The sequence below is a fragment of the Watersipora subatra genome, chromosome 11 (assembly GCF_963576615.1).
Source record: "Watersipora subatra chromosome 11, tzWatSuba1.1, whole genome shotgun sequence".
Lineage (NCBI taxonomy): Eukaryota > Metazoa > Bryozoa > Gymnolaemata > Cheilostomatida > Watersiporidae > Watersipora > Watersipora subatra.
The window spans coordinates 39924456-39942900 of NC_088718.1; the positions used below are offsets into that span (position 1 = coordinate 39924456).

The following is an 18445-nucleotide window of genomic DNA, read 5'->3' on the forward strand; positions in this document are numbered from 1 at the left end:
ATTTGGATGCTAATTAGACACGACCCACTACGTTTCAAGGACACCGAACCGGACTACAACATTTTAACAGGGCTGTTGTTCAGACTACATAATTGGACTCGATGGCCAATATAGTCAATAAAAACAGGTGGTAACGGTGGTGCAGCTTTAAAGGCAGTTGCCCGCAATCCATTACACTAGAAGCTCACCAATAAAGCTTTTTGATGAAGAGAAGGGCAGAGACTGGTTGATCCTGAGTACAATATGGTCAAACAGATGGCTGTATATAGATTTAGCCAAAGCATCTCTGGCTGAGCAAGCCTCTCCACTCTTCAGAGGGACCCTAAAAACATTGAGTAGCATCTAATTGGTATAAGAACAGACAAAACAAGAAAAACCCTTAATAGGTAGTTGCGATACGAGTGCAGTGCAACAAAATTGGCAAAGGCAGAAGAACTGGATATATGTGACACATGAGACACTCTAAATTGACATGCATGCGAGTCAAAACACTCTAAAATGGCAGACAGACATATGACATTAGTGACAGACATGTGACATGAGTGACAGACACGTGACATAAGTGACAGACATGTGACATGAGCGACAGACATGTGACAGACAAGATCACTCTAAAATGACAAACATATAACACAAGAAATATTCTAAAGTGGCAGACATGTGACATGAGTGATAAAAATGTGTGACAAATGTGTGACACAAGAGATACTCTCAAGGATCCTCCATGTGATGCGTGAAACAGTCTAAGATGACAGAATAATGACACAAATTAAGGAGACATGAAACAGAAATGAACGCACGAAACGGTAGAATGACATAAATGTGACCTATATGCGAGACATCAGTGTGACCTACCAGTGAAACAGAATGTAGATTTACACACAATGAACAGGGAGCTATCTAGCACTCAAGAAGTGAATGGATGGAGATAGCAAAGGAACTCAATGACAAGCTAGGGCAGGTATATGAGAGATAGTGAAAGCACTCAAGGAAAGGCTAGGGCAGGTATATGAGAGATAGTGAAAGCACTCAAGGAAAGGCTAGGGCAGGTATTTGAGAGATAATGAAGGCACTCAAGGACAAGCCAGGGCAGGTATTTGAAAGATAGTGAAGGCACTCAAGGACAAGCTAGGGCAGGTATTTGAGAGATAATGAAGGCACTCTAGGACAAGCTAGGGCAGGTGTATGAGAGATAATAATTGCACTCAAGGACAAGCTAGGGCAGGTATTTGAAAGATAGTGAAGGCACTCAAGGACAAGCTAGGGCAGGTATTTGAGAGATAATGAAGGCACTCTAGGACAAGCTAGGGCAGGTATTTGAGAGATAATGAAGGCACTCTAGGACAAGCTAGGGCAGGTATATGAGAGATGGTGAAGGCACTCAAGGACAAGCTAGGGCAGGTATTTGAGAGATAGAGAAAGTACTGAAGAAACAGCTCAAGCCAGTTGATTAAAAAATGATCCATGTCGCCAATCTTAAACTGATGCATTATTTTGTCAGGTGTGAAATTTAGCTAAACATTTAAACATCTCTAAACTTTCATTAGCTTCAATTCCATAAAAGTTCTAAAACACAATATGCTCTGATTTAGATTTAAATGATGGAGATGGTGCTTCAAAACTACGCAAAAAATATTAAATATTGCTACTCTGGTCAGCTGGCATATATTTCAAATATACTAAACTCCGCAACTTGAGCACTTACATAATTGCGGTACTCTTGACTCCACTTCGAGTTGCTTGCATTGCCCGGCTTGTCAAAGACTGCTGGAGGTCGTCTTTATTTAACCCGAGGAGAGTGGCGGCATCAGAAAGACTATGTAGAGATTCAGGATTCACTATGCAACCACCTGTATAACAAAATTGCCAACTGTCTTGCCTTTACTAGTAAGCCAATGCGATGTCCGTTTATTAAGCTTTTTAATTGGTTTACTTTTTACAAATTTGCTGAAAATTATGCTGTTCACAACCTACATGTACTTTTGACCCTTTTTGTGCGGAACTATAAAACCTCACTGCTAAAACAAAAATGAACAAATGAAATGTTCAACATAAGCGGCACTCATCAAACTAATCGATGAATTAATTCAACTATTGTTGAGCCGACAACTCCGGCATCTAAGTACAATTTGAATACTACTAGCTGGGGTGGCTGTTCAACTAAAAACAGAGTACAGCATAAGCAGTACTAGCCTTGTTTGAATCACAAAAATACACTCATAAGAAACTTGTTAAAGATTATGGCGTGCTGAAAGAGTCATGAAAGAATGACTATACGAGTAAAAGTAGCAATCATCTTGAGAGGAGATGTGAACTGAGAAAGTTTGTGCTGACATATTAGTTAACCAATCACATGCTTAATTTCATCATGCACTTTTCATAGAGTCATAGCATATATATAATAGGCAGAGAAAAACTTGCAATTAAAAACAGCCTTATGTTATCTCAGATAACCGCAAGTGTGAAAGTCGACCAAAATAACCTGCACTGAATAATATTAAAAAAACGATGAGTCAATATTAGGAGCAACAAATAAAAAATAATTTAGAAACTCATGCATAAAACATTCAAATAACATGAACGCAGTATAATGATGCAGTGGCTTTATCAATGACATTTTGCACACCAGTTATCTTCCCGACCTATTTAACCACATCGTGATGAAAATGAAATTTGCGGATAATTTTCAAGAGTGCTCAACATTCCTGATAAAATGAAGGTGGTTTGTACTGCGGGTTTTCATACTAACGAGAGAAATAACCTGTTGACACCATTCATATGAGTGACATCAGTATCAACCAGGTTTAGACTACTTGTATAGTTTGATATAAATCTAGCACTAAAACTGAAAAGAAGCTCATTCAGGAAAGACATGGCAATCTAGTCACGATGCTGCTCGCCGACCTTGAAAAACCGTAAAGGGAGGTTTGTATGAACAGCTACATGGACACTTCTTAGATAGAAGATGATCAGTAATCTGTATATACTAATCCCGACAATGATTTTATTCAAGGTGATAAAAAGAACCAATCAAAACCGCCTGAAACAGTAAGCAGAAAACTCAGTGAAGAAAAAGAGAGGTTAACTTTCATGAAAATTGTGGGAAACAGAAGTGAGATACAAACCGGTTTTGCTCTTATCTGCGTAGATGTTCAAAGCAAAGATTTATCCTTCTTGTTCAACAGAAATTATTAGTTAGAGAAGGACGAACAAGTGCAGATACTATTGAAAATGTTCAGATATAATTAAATATGAAGATAAATTAAAATATAATAATATAATATATATATATATACCGTATATATCTGTTACTGTATATATCTATACAGTAACTTTTTCATGCTCGGTTTTATGCTAAAACTACATGTAGTTATAAATTTGCCTCCCTTCGTCTGTCTTTTATTCGAAGAGATGTTGGAATGCCACCTGCTACATATATTTATTAACTAATGGTGTATATATATATATATATATATATATATATATATATATATATATATATATATATATATATATATATAGCGAAAGGCTGCAAATATGGGCTGTTTTCAAATTTTTAAATTTTACTACAATTTTACTAAAATTTGGAGATGTTGTGTGAACTCCTTATGTAATATTTAATAAAGTTCGCTGAAAATGTTATAATATTTTTCAAAACATATATAAAGGGTGTGTCTTATATACGAATGAATAGAGGTAGTCAGTCGAACAACATGCTGTTGCTTGATTTGCTGATGGCTTGCCTAGGCATTGTATGAACTGCTTGACAAATTACCTAAATGATTTCTCCAAAGTGAAGTTTCACAAATTGTAACGCAGCAAAATGCTTGCTATGCTATTTCGGCACATGGGAACAAAAGGTATCAACTATTTCATGAAACTAGTAACAGCACTCAAAAATGATCACTAAAGGCTTCAGTTTAAAAGCATCCAAAACTGTAAACACCTTGCTGATGAGAAAAAAAAGGGTGGACTACTATATTCATGAAATTAATTTTTATTCAAAATTGTTTTATTGTCACAACATTTATAAGAATACAGAGATGTGAGCAAATGTTCATTGTTCCTAATAGCTAAGTATGTATTATAGAGATTTTAATATCAACTAAAATACAGTCTCCCACTCTGACGATATCCTATCCAACTATAGACAAAAGCAAATGAGAAAAAGTGAAAAAACTTGTATACCAGTTTTCATTCAAAAATTAAGAGCGTGCGTTATACACGAGTGTACTTTAAACTCTAATAAATATGATAACTCAATCTGTTTGCCGAAATACAAATCTAAAAACTATTATACATTGGTACATTCTTAAATATTCTAAAGTTTAATAGACAATTACTTCTTTTCCTCACGAGTCGTGACTTAACGAAAAGTCTTAACTTAACGAAAAGTCTTAACTTAACGAAGAGTCTTAACTTGATGAAGAGTCTTAACCTAACGAAGAGTCTTAATTTAACGAAGAGTCTTAACTTAACGAAGTGTTTTAACTTAACGAAGAGTCTTAACTTAACGAAGAGTCTTGACTTAACGAAAAGTCTCTACTTAACGAAGAGTCTTAACTTAACGAAGAGCCTTAACTTAACGAAAAGTCTTAACTTAACGAAGAGTCTTACCTTGATGAAGAGTCTTAACCTAACGAAGAGTCTTAACTTAAAAAAGAGTCTTAACTTAACGAAAAGTCTTAACTTAATGAAAAGTCTGAACTTAATGAAGAGTCTAAACTTAATGAAGAGTCTTAACTTTACGAAAAGTCTTAACTTAACGAAGAGTCTTAACTTAATGAAGAGTCTAACTTAACAAAGAGTCTTAAGTTAACGAAGAGTTGTAACCTAACGAAAAGTCTGAACTTAATGAAGATTGATAACTTGATGTCATGCACTCATACAATCAGCTATTCAGAAAAAACAGCGTAAAAATGGCAGACATTTCTATGACTGTGAAATCTCCGCTAACCTTTCATGTCATCTGCATCATCGATAAAAGAGATGTTGCCAAGGTGAAGGACGCCAGCAATGATAGCAAAAATTGACATCTTTTCATCATCTACCAGGCCCATATGCTCCATGGCAGTCCATGTTCTTTGAAAGTCCTTCACATCGTCTCTGTTGATGTCCAAGAGTGGTCCCCTTGCGACCATCTGCAGGAAATTAAACTCACCGATGTTCTTTTTCACAATTATTACAAAGTTTTTATTTTTCTATTCTCTATTTGTTTTTTTGTTGAGTTCTACAAGCTTGAAGCTTCAATATAAAACTAACTACAGAAGAACTGTGCTATTCTAATAATTCAATCAGCTTAAAACTTTTGAATTATGCTGACATTATATTCCTCAAAAAAGCGATAACAGTCTGGTAATGGCAAAAAATCCAATGCTTTGTCACCAGCCCTTTTTCCTTTTTTGGTCTGCTCGATGTGTCCTTATTTTGGCAATATCTCAAAAAATAAAAGTTTAATCAACTTGGACTTTTGAATTACACTGAAAACATATATTGCACGAAGCCATTAAAGTTTCGGAATTCTACGTAAGCCAAATGTCCCGAATTGCAAACAATATGTGTGTTCTGCCGGTAGCCATTTTTTATTTACGGTTCAGATAAAAATGTCATCAGTATTTTTCCTATATCTAAAAAACTAATAGCCCAATCGACTTTAAATTTGGAATTACATGTATACTTAGATCCTATGTCACACAAAATCCTCAAAATTTCATAATCTTTCATGAACCGGAAGTATGTGAAAACATAACAAAACCACGAATCAGAGTTTACAAGTGTGTAGGATTGGGTAGAAAAACATATTTCGGAGTTCTCGCGGGCCCAGGCTTCTGAGTGTTCCGTCAAGCGCACTATCACTAAAGACTGCAGCCATCTTGGCACAGCTTGGAATAATTGCGCCTATAATCGTTACACATCATGATTTCTCATGGCGCATCGGACTGCAAGTGTTGTTTTTGGGGAAGTCGGGGCACATACTTTTCTTCTAGTAGCTCAGACGCGCTAGCTCAAGTTCTTCTAGCAATTCAAGAGTGCGTATTTTAACCGATCGCTATAGACTGGACATACGAAAGACAAACAGACACTTGGATCTATATATTTATAGATTACGATTATAACCAGGTATGGAAAGAGCCAAACCAAATTTGGTTAGGTGTGCTTAAGAGCAGGTAACTCCTGTGTGTAAGAAATCCCTTGATAATTGAGAATGATGTCTGCTGAGCAGAGATTGTGTGTTTTATTTAGAGCATTTTTACACAAACAATGGCTCTGTGATCTTGGCTGGACATGACTGAGTTCAGTGGCAAGGGAGCCTCAGTGACTAGACACATGCCCAGTTGCAGAGAGCATTTTAAGGTTGGGTGTCATTCCTATCACCATTGGCGGACTTTTTTGAGACTTGAACCGCAACCTGTTGCTTGCAGGTCAGGAGGACACGACTGCTTCATAAACTTTGACTATCCATCAAATGAGAATAAAAGTGTGCATAAGGTGCACATGTAAATCTGATTCGTTCTGAGACATGCTTCATAATTTCTTAGGTTGGACATGATTTGTTGGACGAAATATTGATATTGGAATGAATACACTATGCCTTTCCATTCGTTCTACAGTCCAGCCATGATGAATATAATGGAGCCTAGCCTTAAAACAAATGCATTAGAAAGAGATCTAAAACCACAAAGAACAAAGCAATGAACAGAAAGATGACTTCTATTGTAAGTATAGTTACTTACTCCATCTTACACTAGATTAAATTAAATAAAATCAGATTGAATTTTTGTAATATTTTATAATTGTTGTTTTACTTGTAATTTTCACCTTTGACCCACAAAACCGCTAAGTTTCAAGCAATTTTGAACCAGAAAGGTTCAAAATTGCTATCAAGTGAAATATTTACTAGAATTTCATGTCATATGTCAGGGAGTTTGTGAGCCAATCAATAGTAGAGGTTTGATTGTACAGCTCATCCTTACCATTAACCTCTACCTTCTACACAAACAACCAAAGATCTCTAATGCCAACCTGCTTACTAAGACGGGACTTGTCGACGGTTGACCCCTTCTTTAGGAAGAACTGGGTACAGCCACGATTCAGGTAATGAAACTGGTCTGGTGGGAGAAGCCGCAACCGTTTCTGAATCTCTGGAGAAGCACCGGCACAAAGCTGATAGAATATGTGATAATTACGCTCCTCTCCATTTTGGACACACACCCTAGACTTCTCCAGCAAGTAGTGGGAGATGTAACCTACAGGATGTTAACAGAATGCTCGAAAAGTCTTCATACTGAGCAATTTTGAATATTGAGCAAACAACTCAAATATCTCTACCTTGATATACTTTCAGTATATTTTATTCATCAAGCCAGCAGATAGACAATGATGACAAGAATTTACAATGGCAATAACCTTATTAAAATATTAGTTAGTTATTTGATGTCAGTTGGTAGTAATACTCAAAATGACATTAAGAAGACAACTCCGACAAAACATCATACAAAAGACATTTGAAAATACGTCAAAGAATTTAACACCATGGCTTGAGAGAAAGAATTAACACCGATTAACTTTTGTTAATGTTTCATTAATACAGAGTAGATCTCAGTGAATGAGTGTAGCATACAATTAGGATGAGTAAAAGTATGACTCCGCTAACGATACAACAACACATTTTTAAAATAAACCTAACAAAGTCTTAGTAGACTTTATCAAAAAGTACCGATATGTGTTTTATCATTTAATATTGCTTTTGATACTTGAGATGATCTGACAGACAGACGCTTCAAGATTAAAATTGTCAAAACCTAATATACACCTATTAGCTCCGCTATTAGCTACACCTGTTATCAGCTCAATAGCTGATATCAGCTCAATACCTGATATCAGCTATTGAACTGATATCAGCTATTGAGTTCGTTGCAGCGTTACACGTCTTTATTCTGTCAGTCTCTTTGCAGCTATAGACATCTTACTTTTGCTTGAGCTGAGCGTTTTAACCTGATCAAGTTTTATCTACAGTGAGACTCGGATAACTCAAACTTCAAGGGACCGAGCAAAAGTGTTCGAATTATCAGAGTGTTCAAGTTATCAGAGCACTGTCACAAGTCCATGTATTTGCTTATTTATTAGTAGATACATGAACATATACAAACTATAATATAAATCAAAAGCACAAATGGCTTGTTTCAAATTAAATGCTTCTAATGTAAAGTCTAAAACGTTTTTATCAAAAAGTATAGAGATTTTTCTATCACTTGAGATTGGTTTGTTGTTTGAGGTGATGTTATTGCCAGGACGTTTTTAGATTGACATTGGCAAAACTTGATCGTTGCTGAAATGCTCAAAGAAAGGACATCTTTTTCTTTTGAGCGTTTTACCCACGATCAATTTTGCCGATCTTTCTTGAAGTTTATGGAAAGATTACCTTACTTTACCTGGGATTCGTTAAGAGCAACACTCCGAGGCAGTTCAATTAAAGTTTTTACGAGGTTTTACGGTACATTGTATATCACTCACGCTTTTTGAATGGATACTTATTGAATGTACACACGTATTTTGTGTTTAGGTCAAACGATGAATAGTTTTTTTAGCTAAGACAAAGTATATGTTCGATTTCAACAATTTTTAAGACGTTTTAAACATTCAACATTCCGACGTTAATTCAACACGGAATCAACGTCGGAAAACTATTCATCACGGGCTAGCTGGGTCACGCACTCAAGGATTTTCGCCACGCAAATACAAAACAAAAACAACATGCTGTTTTTGTTTTGTATGTGCGTGGCGAAATTCCTTGCGCCCGTGACCCGGCTAGCCCGTGGTATTCATCGTATAGCAGTATAAATCAAATTTCACCAAACCTTTAGAACAGTCGTTGACAAAAATATTTTGCCGATGGAGGTAATAACGACGCTTATGAATTACGAAAAGTTGAGGTTTACCTCTATGGCTTGGAATAAAGTGATTTTCTAAAGCGATAGCAACCGTTTCGGTAGCCGTTGGGCAAAAAACAGTTCGTTATAACAGTGTTGAATTCGAGTTATATAGAGCCATTTATCATTGCGTGGGAACGGACCAAGCAAATCCAGTCGAGTTAACCATGTGTTCGCTATATCCGAGGGCGAGTTATCCATGTTTCACTGTATTTTAATATTGAAACATCCCTGTAATCAGACCACTTCAAATATAAAAAACAATCGCAAATGATAGAAAAATACAGATACTTTTAATAAAATCTACTAAAACTTGGTGCAAGCTAATCTTTAAAAATTAAAATAATTCATAACCTTGTTATATCTATGTTGATTCTATTGGCCTTATCGAGTCCTGAAGTTCTAGTGTAGGAAAATTATGTGAATTATGGGGCGACTCCACACTTTTGCACGTCACCGATATATCACAATAAGACAATCAGACTTACCTCCACAGACAGAGTTTCTAGCGTCAAAGTGAATTTCCACAAACTTGCCAAAACGACTGCTATTGTTGTTGCGCACAGTCTTGGCATTGCCGAAGGACTCGAGCAGCGGGTTGGCTAAAGAGAGAACCATAGACATAGATCGACTGAAATTTTAATTTTATAAACATGGAGGCAAATTGAAGGGGTTTAGGGAACGATTGTCTCAAGGGGGTACTGTAGAGGGTGATACAAGGTGCTAGTAATAAGATAGAGCCCGCTATAATAACTTGAAGTTAGATTGATGTAGTAGATGAGAATGCTATCTGTGACCACTATAGAGGAAGCAGAATGTCTAAACTTGGATGTCCTATATTTCTGGATTTTAACATACTCAGGTTTACTAAAATTGTTTACAAAAAAGTGACATGGTGCCGAATTTGTGCTAATAACACATGGTGTTCTTGAAAAACCTCACCAGCAAACCAAATTGCCTGGTGCAAATTGCAATTGCCAACATATTTTTAATGAATACGCAGTTCAACATTGGTTTTCAACCATAATTCGTTCCAGGAAATTATTTGAAAAGTACATAGTTCAAATTCCCAAATAATTTTTTTCATTGAAAATAATTTTTACTATAATAAGAAATGTGTAAGTCAGTCTGTTCATCCGAAAACACGTTGAAAGATTAGTAAAAATATTGCATCATACAGGATTAGAACTGATGACATTCAGCTTGGCAGCCTGACACTCTTACACCTGGACTAATTTTCTGCCATCCAGCGTATCAGAATAGTTTTGCAAATGCTTACTCTTTTTGCACTTCATTGGCCCACCTAGCAATCTCTCACAGCCCTCGAGACTACCAGATTACTAGTGTAAATAATTTTAATTAGTTCCAAAACTAAAACTTTTATAACCATTTGTACATTATTTTACATAATGAACTGTACATTTAGAAAAGAGGTGATATATAGAGTGCGCCAGATTTCTTATAAATACTCTATTAAAAGAAAAGGTTCGCCTGAGGAATATATTGCGCGTAGAAACCTCGATTCCTTAAAATTTTGCTCACTCCATAATATGCATCAAAATAGCGTGTGTTTTATTCTTATAAAAGAATAAAACGCAGTACACTACTAAGCAGGTAATCGACAGATAATCATTCTCAGCTAATCTTCGTTCTTCATTTGAGTGCCAAACTTCTGTTCTGTATACAAAGCAAAAAGGTAACAATCTGTTGTTCATTATTCTATTGTTCATTTCTTCTATATGCAAGATCTGATAAATGTGGAAGCCAAGCTTGTACTGTGTATAGTTAACACTTTCAATTACTAATAAAGTACAGGCTACTAAGGTATTTACTATGTACATAAGCAATTTGAATAGCATGAAACACGCTATAAAAATCTTAGCTTTGATAAAAAGAGGTTTTTCCTTAAATGAATTGTGTATCTTCAACCAAAAAGTTGTTACACATGCGAGTTTCCATTGTATAATCCAAATACATGTACATATAGCCATTGCTTATCTGATTTGTAGCAAATGAAGAGCAAACTATGCTTTCACAACCTTAGATAATGCATTTCTAGCAAAGACTAAGCAATGCAAGTCTTCCATATTAAACCTAGCAAATGGTAGGCTTTTGAGGTCTAACTGGTCAGTTGAGCAAATCACTGAGTCGAAGCGAACCTATGCTCTGATTTTACGCTGCACGCTGAAAACTTAGATTGGAGAGGTGACAGTAAATCAAGGTTTGACTATACCTGCCTATATGAGGTAATCAGCACAAGTTGAAGGTCGGTGTTACTGCTAGAGTTATGAGTATTAAAAAGGAATGTGGTAATTCCCTCACAAATTATATTTTTATATTACTAGTGAAAAAATTCAGATTGATTCGTCTGGTACCACCTGAGGTAAGAACCGATCCACAGACTTGGAACTGATGCAGCGCATGAAAAATTGTGGTTAAATGCCCTTCCCAACCCCACTTCAGGTCCCCATATATTCAACCACTGACCTACTGATCATAAGCAAGCCTACTAACCACTGAACTACAGCTTCCTCAATATTTACTCCTACATACAGCAGACTTGGAGCCCCTTTTGAGAGGTCTACAGGCTTTGGACTGATATACCACAGGAGAAATTGTGGTTGGATGCCCTTCCCAGTCCCACTATGGGTCAATGGGTGACTCGAACCACCAACCGACTGAACACAAGTTGGCTCCCTATTCACCACTGATCCTCCAGTAAAGAACCCAACATTAACCCATTTACAGCATGCAAGTCAGTCACGATAAGACGCACCCTTGGAATTGAGCTGAAGACATACTTCAAACCAGTTTATTGTTTCACATATTGTGTGTAGGGCATGACGGCCCCTGCCTGTGCAGGAGTGCTTGAAGGAGCTAATAATAGAGCTGACAGAGCCGCTGACAGAGTGTTTCAGAAGGCTTATCAATATAGAAGCAAGTTGAAGGGCTGTTGAAGGGCTCTCAGCTTATAAAAGCTTTATAAACGTATTTAATTAGATTTGAACGAGGTCATCCTGGATGGCAATAATTACTTTGCCTTACAGTTTCATAACAGGAGGTATGGAGTTGGTCTGCATTTTCAACTCATCCTGTTTAACTAAAAAATAACTGTATGGTTCAAATAGAAAACATTCTAACTTGAATCAATAATAGGAGGCGAGTTGTTTTCTCATGTATGAAATACAGCTAAATTTTAGATTATCTCCGCACATAACTATCTTGTTTAAATTCATCGTACCCTTCACAACATTTTTATCCATAATGAATACAATTGAAACACCAAGAACAGCAAGAACCTCTTGAATCAACTGCAGGCTATAGGCTATAATTACATTAGGAGGTCGATGGCAGCACTTACATTGCCTGATGCGATCTTCAATGCTGCCAGCACCACTGCCCCAGCTTTCTGTGAGATATCGGAGGATATATTTAGTAGACTCAGTCTTGCCTGCTCCAGACTCCCCTGACACTATAATCGATTGACTGAGCTTGGCATGCAGCATGTCCCTGTAGGCTTTATCACCTGCATGTAGTGTCAGAGTGTAATCAGACAGTCCTTTGAAATCAATCGAGGTCCAAGCATACATTTGATGTCAAAAAATATGGAGTATTACGACTGCAATTAAGAAATTAGATTTAATCACACAATACGTAAGATTTGTGATCAATTTCTGATTGAAGAAAGACTACAAGCAATTAGGCTTATCAATGACCAACTCACTCGCTCTTTCATCTTTGGGGCTTACGTCCCAACACAGCACCATTACCAAACAAATAACTACAGCTATATAAATATATTTTTATTAGATTTATAAAAATTTTTGGTCAGCTTACCAAAAAACCACAACACTGAAGAGTGGCAGCAAAAATACAACTATATACCTGCACCACCTTTATTATTTGAATTATTTTGTTACATTTGGGTTATTAATCAAGCATACCATTAAAAAATGACAAAAACAGTCATGCAGATTAGAAAAAATCAAGGAGTAGCTGCAACCAACACTCATGAAGCTAGAGTCTAATTAAAAAGAAAAGCTAAGATTTAAAAATTCATAAGTTCACCAATCCTAAACTCAAGGAGAATTGGCATTGTAGAGAGTAACAATTGCATCTGACCAACCATAAACCAGTCTAATCATCCGTCAATTTACAGTTAGGGATTTTGCACCTATTTTGTAGCCTGAGTGGCTCAAATGGTTTCACAATGAGATCAGCTGATAACATATTCCCATGGTGCAAGCCTTAGCTGAGATCAGCTGATAACATATTCCTATGGTGCAAGCCTTAGCTGTTAGCCCAGATAATGCATTGGTATATCAGAGATCAAAAAATGGAGGGCTGTAGAAAAAAACCAAAGCTTGGGATGAGTTCAAGATAAGAGCGAAGTGTTTGACCTTCAACTTAACTTACCTCACCAAATCTATAACAACTTGCAGCATTTATAGACTTCTCACCAAAAATGGGCAAAGGAAATGAACATTAGCTTATTTTAAAACTCAAGGAATGTTTTTTTTAAAATGGGTACACATGTGCCAATTTTTTTCTGCAAGTTAATATTCCATGCACAGTTAGCACTTCCTGAAGTTGACTCGGTTTTAGAAGGCGGTGCAAGGGGTGGGGTTTCGGGGACATCAAAAGAAGTGCTACTAAAAAGCTAGTCATATAGACAGAGTTTCTCAATAAATAGTAAGCTTCATAAAATGCGTGGTCTTTACCTAACTGATCGGGAGGTCTGCATCAATTACCATGAACCACCATTTTCTCATTCAATGGTAGCGCGCTACATTAACAGAATTTTATGAAATATTAAAAATTGGATGCCTTCACATATCATAGACCATGACAGATTGTAGAACCATTTTTTACCGCAAAGGCAGCGTTTACGTAAAGAAGGTAGCCCTTATGTAAAGAAGGTCGCACTTATGTAAAGAAGGTAGCTTATGTAAAAAAGGTAACTCTTATGTCAAGAAGATAGCTCTTATGTAAAGAAGGTAGCTCTTATGTAAAGAAGGTAGCTCTTATGTAAAGAAGGTAGCTCTTATGTAAATAAGGTAGCTCTTATGTAAAGACGGTAGCTAGTGTGTAAAGAAGGTAGCTCTTATGTAAAGACGATAGCTCTTATGTTAAGTTTGAGCCTCTAACCTTGGATGTGATTTTCTAACTGAAGATGAGCGTCCAGATTTTGGTTGAAGCCATTTGAGCACAGGGCATTGAGTTCAAGTATTTATAGTTGACCTTGACCTTATAGTATATCTACTAGTCAGTAATAGCTGATCCAGTACTATTTACAATCACCCTTCACCCACACTAGCTCTGCTATAATTTATAAATTGCGAGAAAAATTGCGCAAAAAATAGCCATTCACATTTGTTCACCGGGTTGCTTTATCTGAAAATGAAGATCTAAATTAAATTTAAGGCTTCATTTAATTTAAATTTAAAATCTTGTGTGGTTGCCTTTATAATGGTAAGGAAAACACAGCAATTGGAGGCTTTGAGTAACAACAAGCTAGTCTTCAATCTAAGACAGTATGGTTTTTATTAGTTTTAAAATTTGAGTTTACCCTTCTCCCGTGTCACGTACATAAAATGCAGGTATTAAAAATCAAAGCGAGAGGGAAGGGCGAGACCCGAAGTAACAAGGAATCACCATATCATAACTCTAATAGGTAATAAACGGTGTAAAGCACAGGGTAAATTGTTTGGCACTTGATAGTATGTAGTCAACCACTAACATCTCCCTACTTACAAATCATTTATGTAAATATATATAACAGATTTATTGCTTACATAGGCAATTGTTCCATGAGCCAAAGTACAATGAAATCATGAGCAGCCCAAGTCAGCAAGAAATGAAATTATAGAAAAATAACTTGAGGCAATTTTTGTTTAGACAAAACATATACCTCTAGATTACAGATGATCCAAGGTCGAAGGTCAGACAGTAATAGCCAGCATTTGTTAAAAATGAAGACCCAGCTGAGGTTGTTTATAGGCAATTATCAGCAACAGTAATAATTATTGGCAATGGCAATAATAATCTGCTGCGAGGTATCAGCAATAATTTTATGGTTACCGGGTCGGTTGTATTGACATTTTTAATGAAGTTTCCGAACCTCTTGTTTTGACCATGCTCTATAACAGTACAGACTTGCATTACGTGACCAAGACAACGATGACAATTTACTAGAGCCTCTAGTAATAAATTGATATCTTCAATCCATAGGCTATTTATTTTGTGTCTTTTAACAAATTCTTGTTTTCTGTCTGTGCTTTTCACTCCTCTCATTGCAAACTGCTCCTTTAGAGTTTCAATTATAAGCTTAAATTATTTTTTACATTTCGACCAAAATTATGTATGAGGGAAAATTTATTTTATTAGGCCGCGAAAAACAATGAAAGGTCAAAAGGTTATGCCCACAATCTTTACTGTGGAGATAGCCTCATCACATTTCCAAAGCCACACTCTGCGTAATATCACTAGGAGAGGACTACAGTAAATAATCCATTGCGAGAATGTTTACGTTATAGGGACTTTATGCTATACAAACAGTAAAATACCTGTAAATAGCCTAATCCGTTCGAAGATCTTTCCAAACTGACCCCTTAGGCCCTTAAAGAAGGAAAAAACACTAAACCTAATTTTTTAGTTTAAAGAATGTACAGTAGCTGGAATATATTAGTTTGTATCGACAACTTTGTTCTTTTCTTATCACTGTCACTTGGTTTAGAGTTCATGATTACGGTAATTTTACATTAAGTTAAGAGGAGCGCACGCCGTCAATGTCAGTAAATTTTTCCACTTTTTCTATACGGCAAGATCTACACAGCAAGAAAAAATACTTTGTATTTAAACCGGGTGGTTTGAACTGAAAAGAGTGATTAGCAAGTTTCAAAATACCGGCTTAATATTCTGATGACCATATTAAGATATCGTGGGCTGAGCGCAAAATTGTTGTAACTTCCCTTATGTTCTATATATAGAAAGAACATAAGGGATGTTACAACAATTTTGCGCCTCAGCTCACGATATAGTAGATGCCCTGTAAACAAACAATGCTTACTCGTAGGAGTGCAATTACACTAAAGATATATCCAGATATTGAACAATTATGCCCAGTGTCTTTAGTGCAATTACACTAAAGATATATCCAGATATTGAGCAATTATGCCCAGTATCTTTAGTGCAATTACACTAAAGATATATCCAGATATTGAGCAATTATGCCCAGTATCTTTAGTGCAATTACACTAAAGATATACCCAGATATTGAACAATTATGCCCAGTATCTTTAGTGCAATTACACCAAAGATATATCCAGATATTGAGCAATGTTCTTATCAATGATTAATGCTATACCATGGAGTACCAGACTACCCATCTAGTCAGTTCCCTAGGAGGCAGTAGTATCTAGTCAGTTCCCTAGGAGGCAGTAGTATCTAGTCAGTTCCCCAGGAGGCAGTAGTATCTAGTCAGTTCCCTAAGAGGCAGTAGTATCTAGCCAGTTCCCTAGGGGGCAGTAGATAAACTCGCTACTTACCAATAGCAAAGACGTGAGGAGGAACTGTGCCCAGTGAGCGACCATTGTATGACTTGATAGTTTCAGTTGCATAGAGTTTTGGAATGTCAAAGTATGGATTCACAGCCACCAATATATTAGCTACGTACGTCTGCAAAATATGAAATAATTCTTTGGCGAAAAAGACATCTTTAGCTCACAGTGATTTCATTTTGATCATAAATACTCTAAAATACCACTCTATCGATGCTTGCTACTTGTCCAACATTTCTGATAAACATCTGCAGTTGTGTCTACTTCCGATCAGATTATCCAGGTACATAATTGCTAATTTGACTGCATCTCCATGATGCTGAATAAATTTTTCAAAAAATAAATAAGATTCAAGCTCAGCTGTTTAAGTGAGAGAAACTAATAAATTTTGCCATCAGATTAACATAGAGTAAAGTAGTAACGGCATGCTTCTGTCATGTAGTGACAATTCTTGGTAGTGTGGTCATGTTCTCTAGTAGAGAAACACACGGCCAGGACTAGTTTTTTATAAGCTACCTTGGGTGGCCCAAATACTTATCAAGGGCTTCTTGATTCTTGACAGAAATTCTGTCGAGATTTTTGACAGAATCTGACAGTTCAAGATTTTACAACACGTCCAGTCTGACAGAGTCTGACAGAGCCAGGTAACCATTTCACTAACCCGATGTGCTAAGGAAAGAGGTGGATCTTTAATGTGCCCAAGTTGTCAGTGTGGTACACGGGCCTCCAAGTTATGGTCTAGATCCGAAAGACCCAGCAATTTAGGATTGAAAGCTTGCTGAGAGATTTTTGTCAGAGCGACATTAAACAGGGCTCGAACCACCAGACACTACTGCTAGGCCACCCTGACGCCCTAGATGTACATAGATCATGCTAGTTAACTATCAGTGTTATAATTGCCTATGGACCCGTGTCTGCACTGATCCATCTGTGATCAAACAATCAGCTCTATATAAGATGTTGAGTAAATAGAGTAGTAACCAAGGCAAATAAAACCAGGAAAAATGTGATGAATACTGCCTCAAGTGCTTAGGTAAGAGGTGATAACTAACACCCTTCCGTGATATCATATTTACTATCTGCTGCGCTTGCATTCCCATGATAAGACTTCCCACAATCATACCTTGCTACTATTACCTGTTCTACTAGCAAACACCTACTAATTTCAAGGAATGCTTCACCCATCCTCTTCGGGAACTTCTAGGCAAATTTATGAGCAGAGCATGACGCTTTGACATGGTACTAAAAGTACCTCCAGATTCCTACTGGATTGGGGTATGTTTGTGAAGTAGGCCTATGTACTGTGGTGGAAAAGCAAGTGAGCCACCTTTGGTCATTGAACAAATTTATCAAACTCATTTATAATTTGTTGTTCCTGTTTTTATTAATTGTAAATAAACATAAATGGTATACCACTAGATTCAAAATCGTGTCAAGATTCAGAATATACCATCAAATAATGTGCAGGATGCACCCAAATCAGATTAGTTGCAGTTTTTGAACCAATATCATGAAAATGATTGGACTAAATATCACCAGGTTTTATGAAATAATTTCTGGTTTCTAAAAATTGTATATATAAATTCTTTGTTTCCAAAATCTTGTCCAGTAGGCATTGTAGATTTGAACTAAGCACATAAAATATATGAGGTATGATCAGAATATTCCACCATCAAAAAATTAAATGTTCAGAATAGTCATTATTATATCATAACATCATTTTCCAAATAATCATTCTAAAACATAGTTGTACAGCTGTTTAGTTTACATATTTGAAATCAGGACAATATGAGGATTAATTAGGCAATAAATATACAATTTACGACTATTGACTAAATGCACAATGAGCAACAAGGCTGTAAATAAATTTACAAGCTTTGTTATCTACAAGGTCAAGTTTATTTTCACGCTGTTGTTTCAGATTTCTAGATCGAACCAACAGTGTGCAGGCTGAGA

The 18445-nt window shown here is 36.4% G+C and overlaps 1 protein-coding gene across 1 annotated transcript in view; it reads right to left on the reverse strand.

Annotated features, from left to right (window-relative positions):
* The window catches only part of LOC137408781 (unconventional myosin-VI-like), a 70381-nt gene that overhangs the window by 38566 nt on the left and 13370 nt on the right, over positions 1-18445 (reverse strand). The window contains exons 5-11 of the mRNA XM_068095364.1: positions 16478-16607; positions 12292-12456; positions 9419-9532; positions 7024-7247; positions 4958-5141; positions 1706-1850; positions 189-322 (exon numbers count right to left, since the gene is read on the reverse strand). Coding sequence (XP_067951465.1) covers positions 189-322; positions 1706-1850; positions 4958-5141; positions 7024-7247; positions 9419-9532; positions 12292-12456; positions 16478-16607 — 1096 coding nt within the window. The remainder of the gene's footprint in view (positions 1-188; positions 323-1705; positions 1851-4957; positions 5142-7023; positions 7248-9418; positions 9533-12291; positions 12457-16477; positions 16608-18445) is intronic.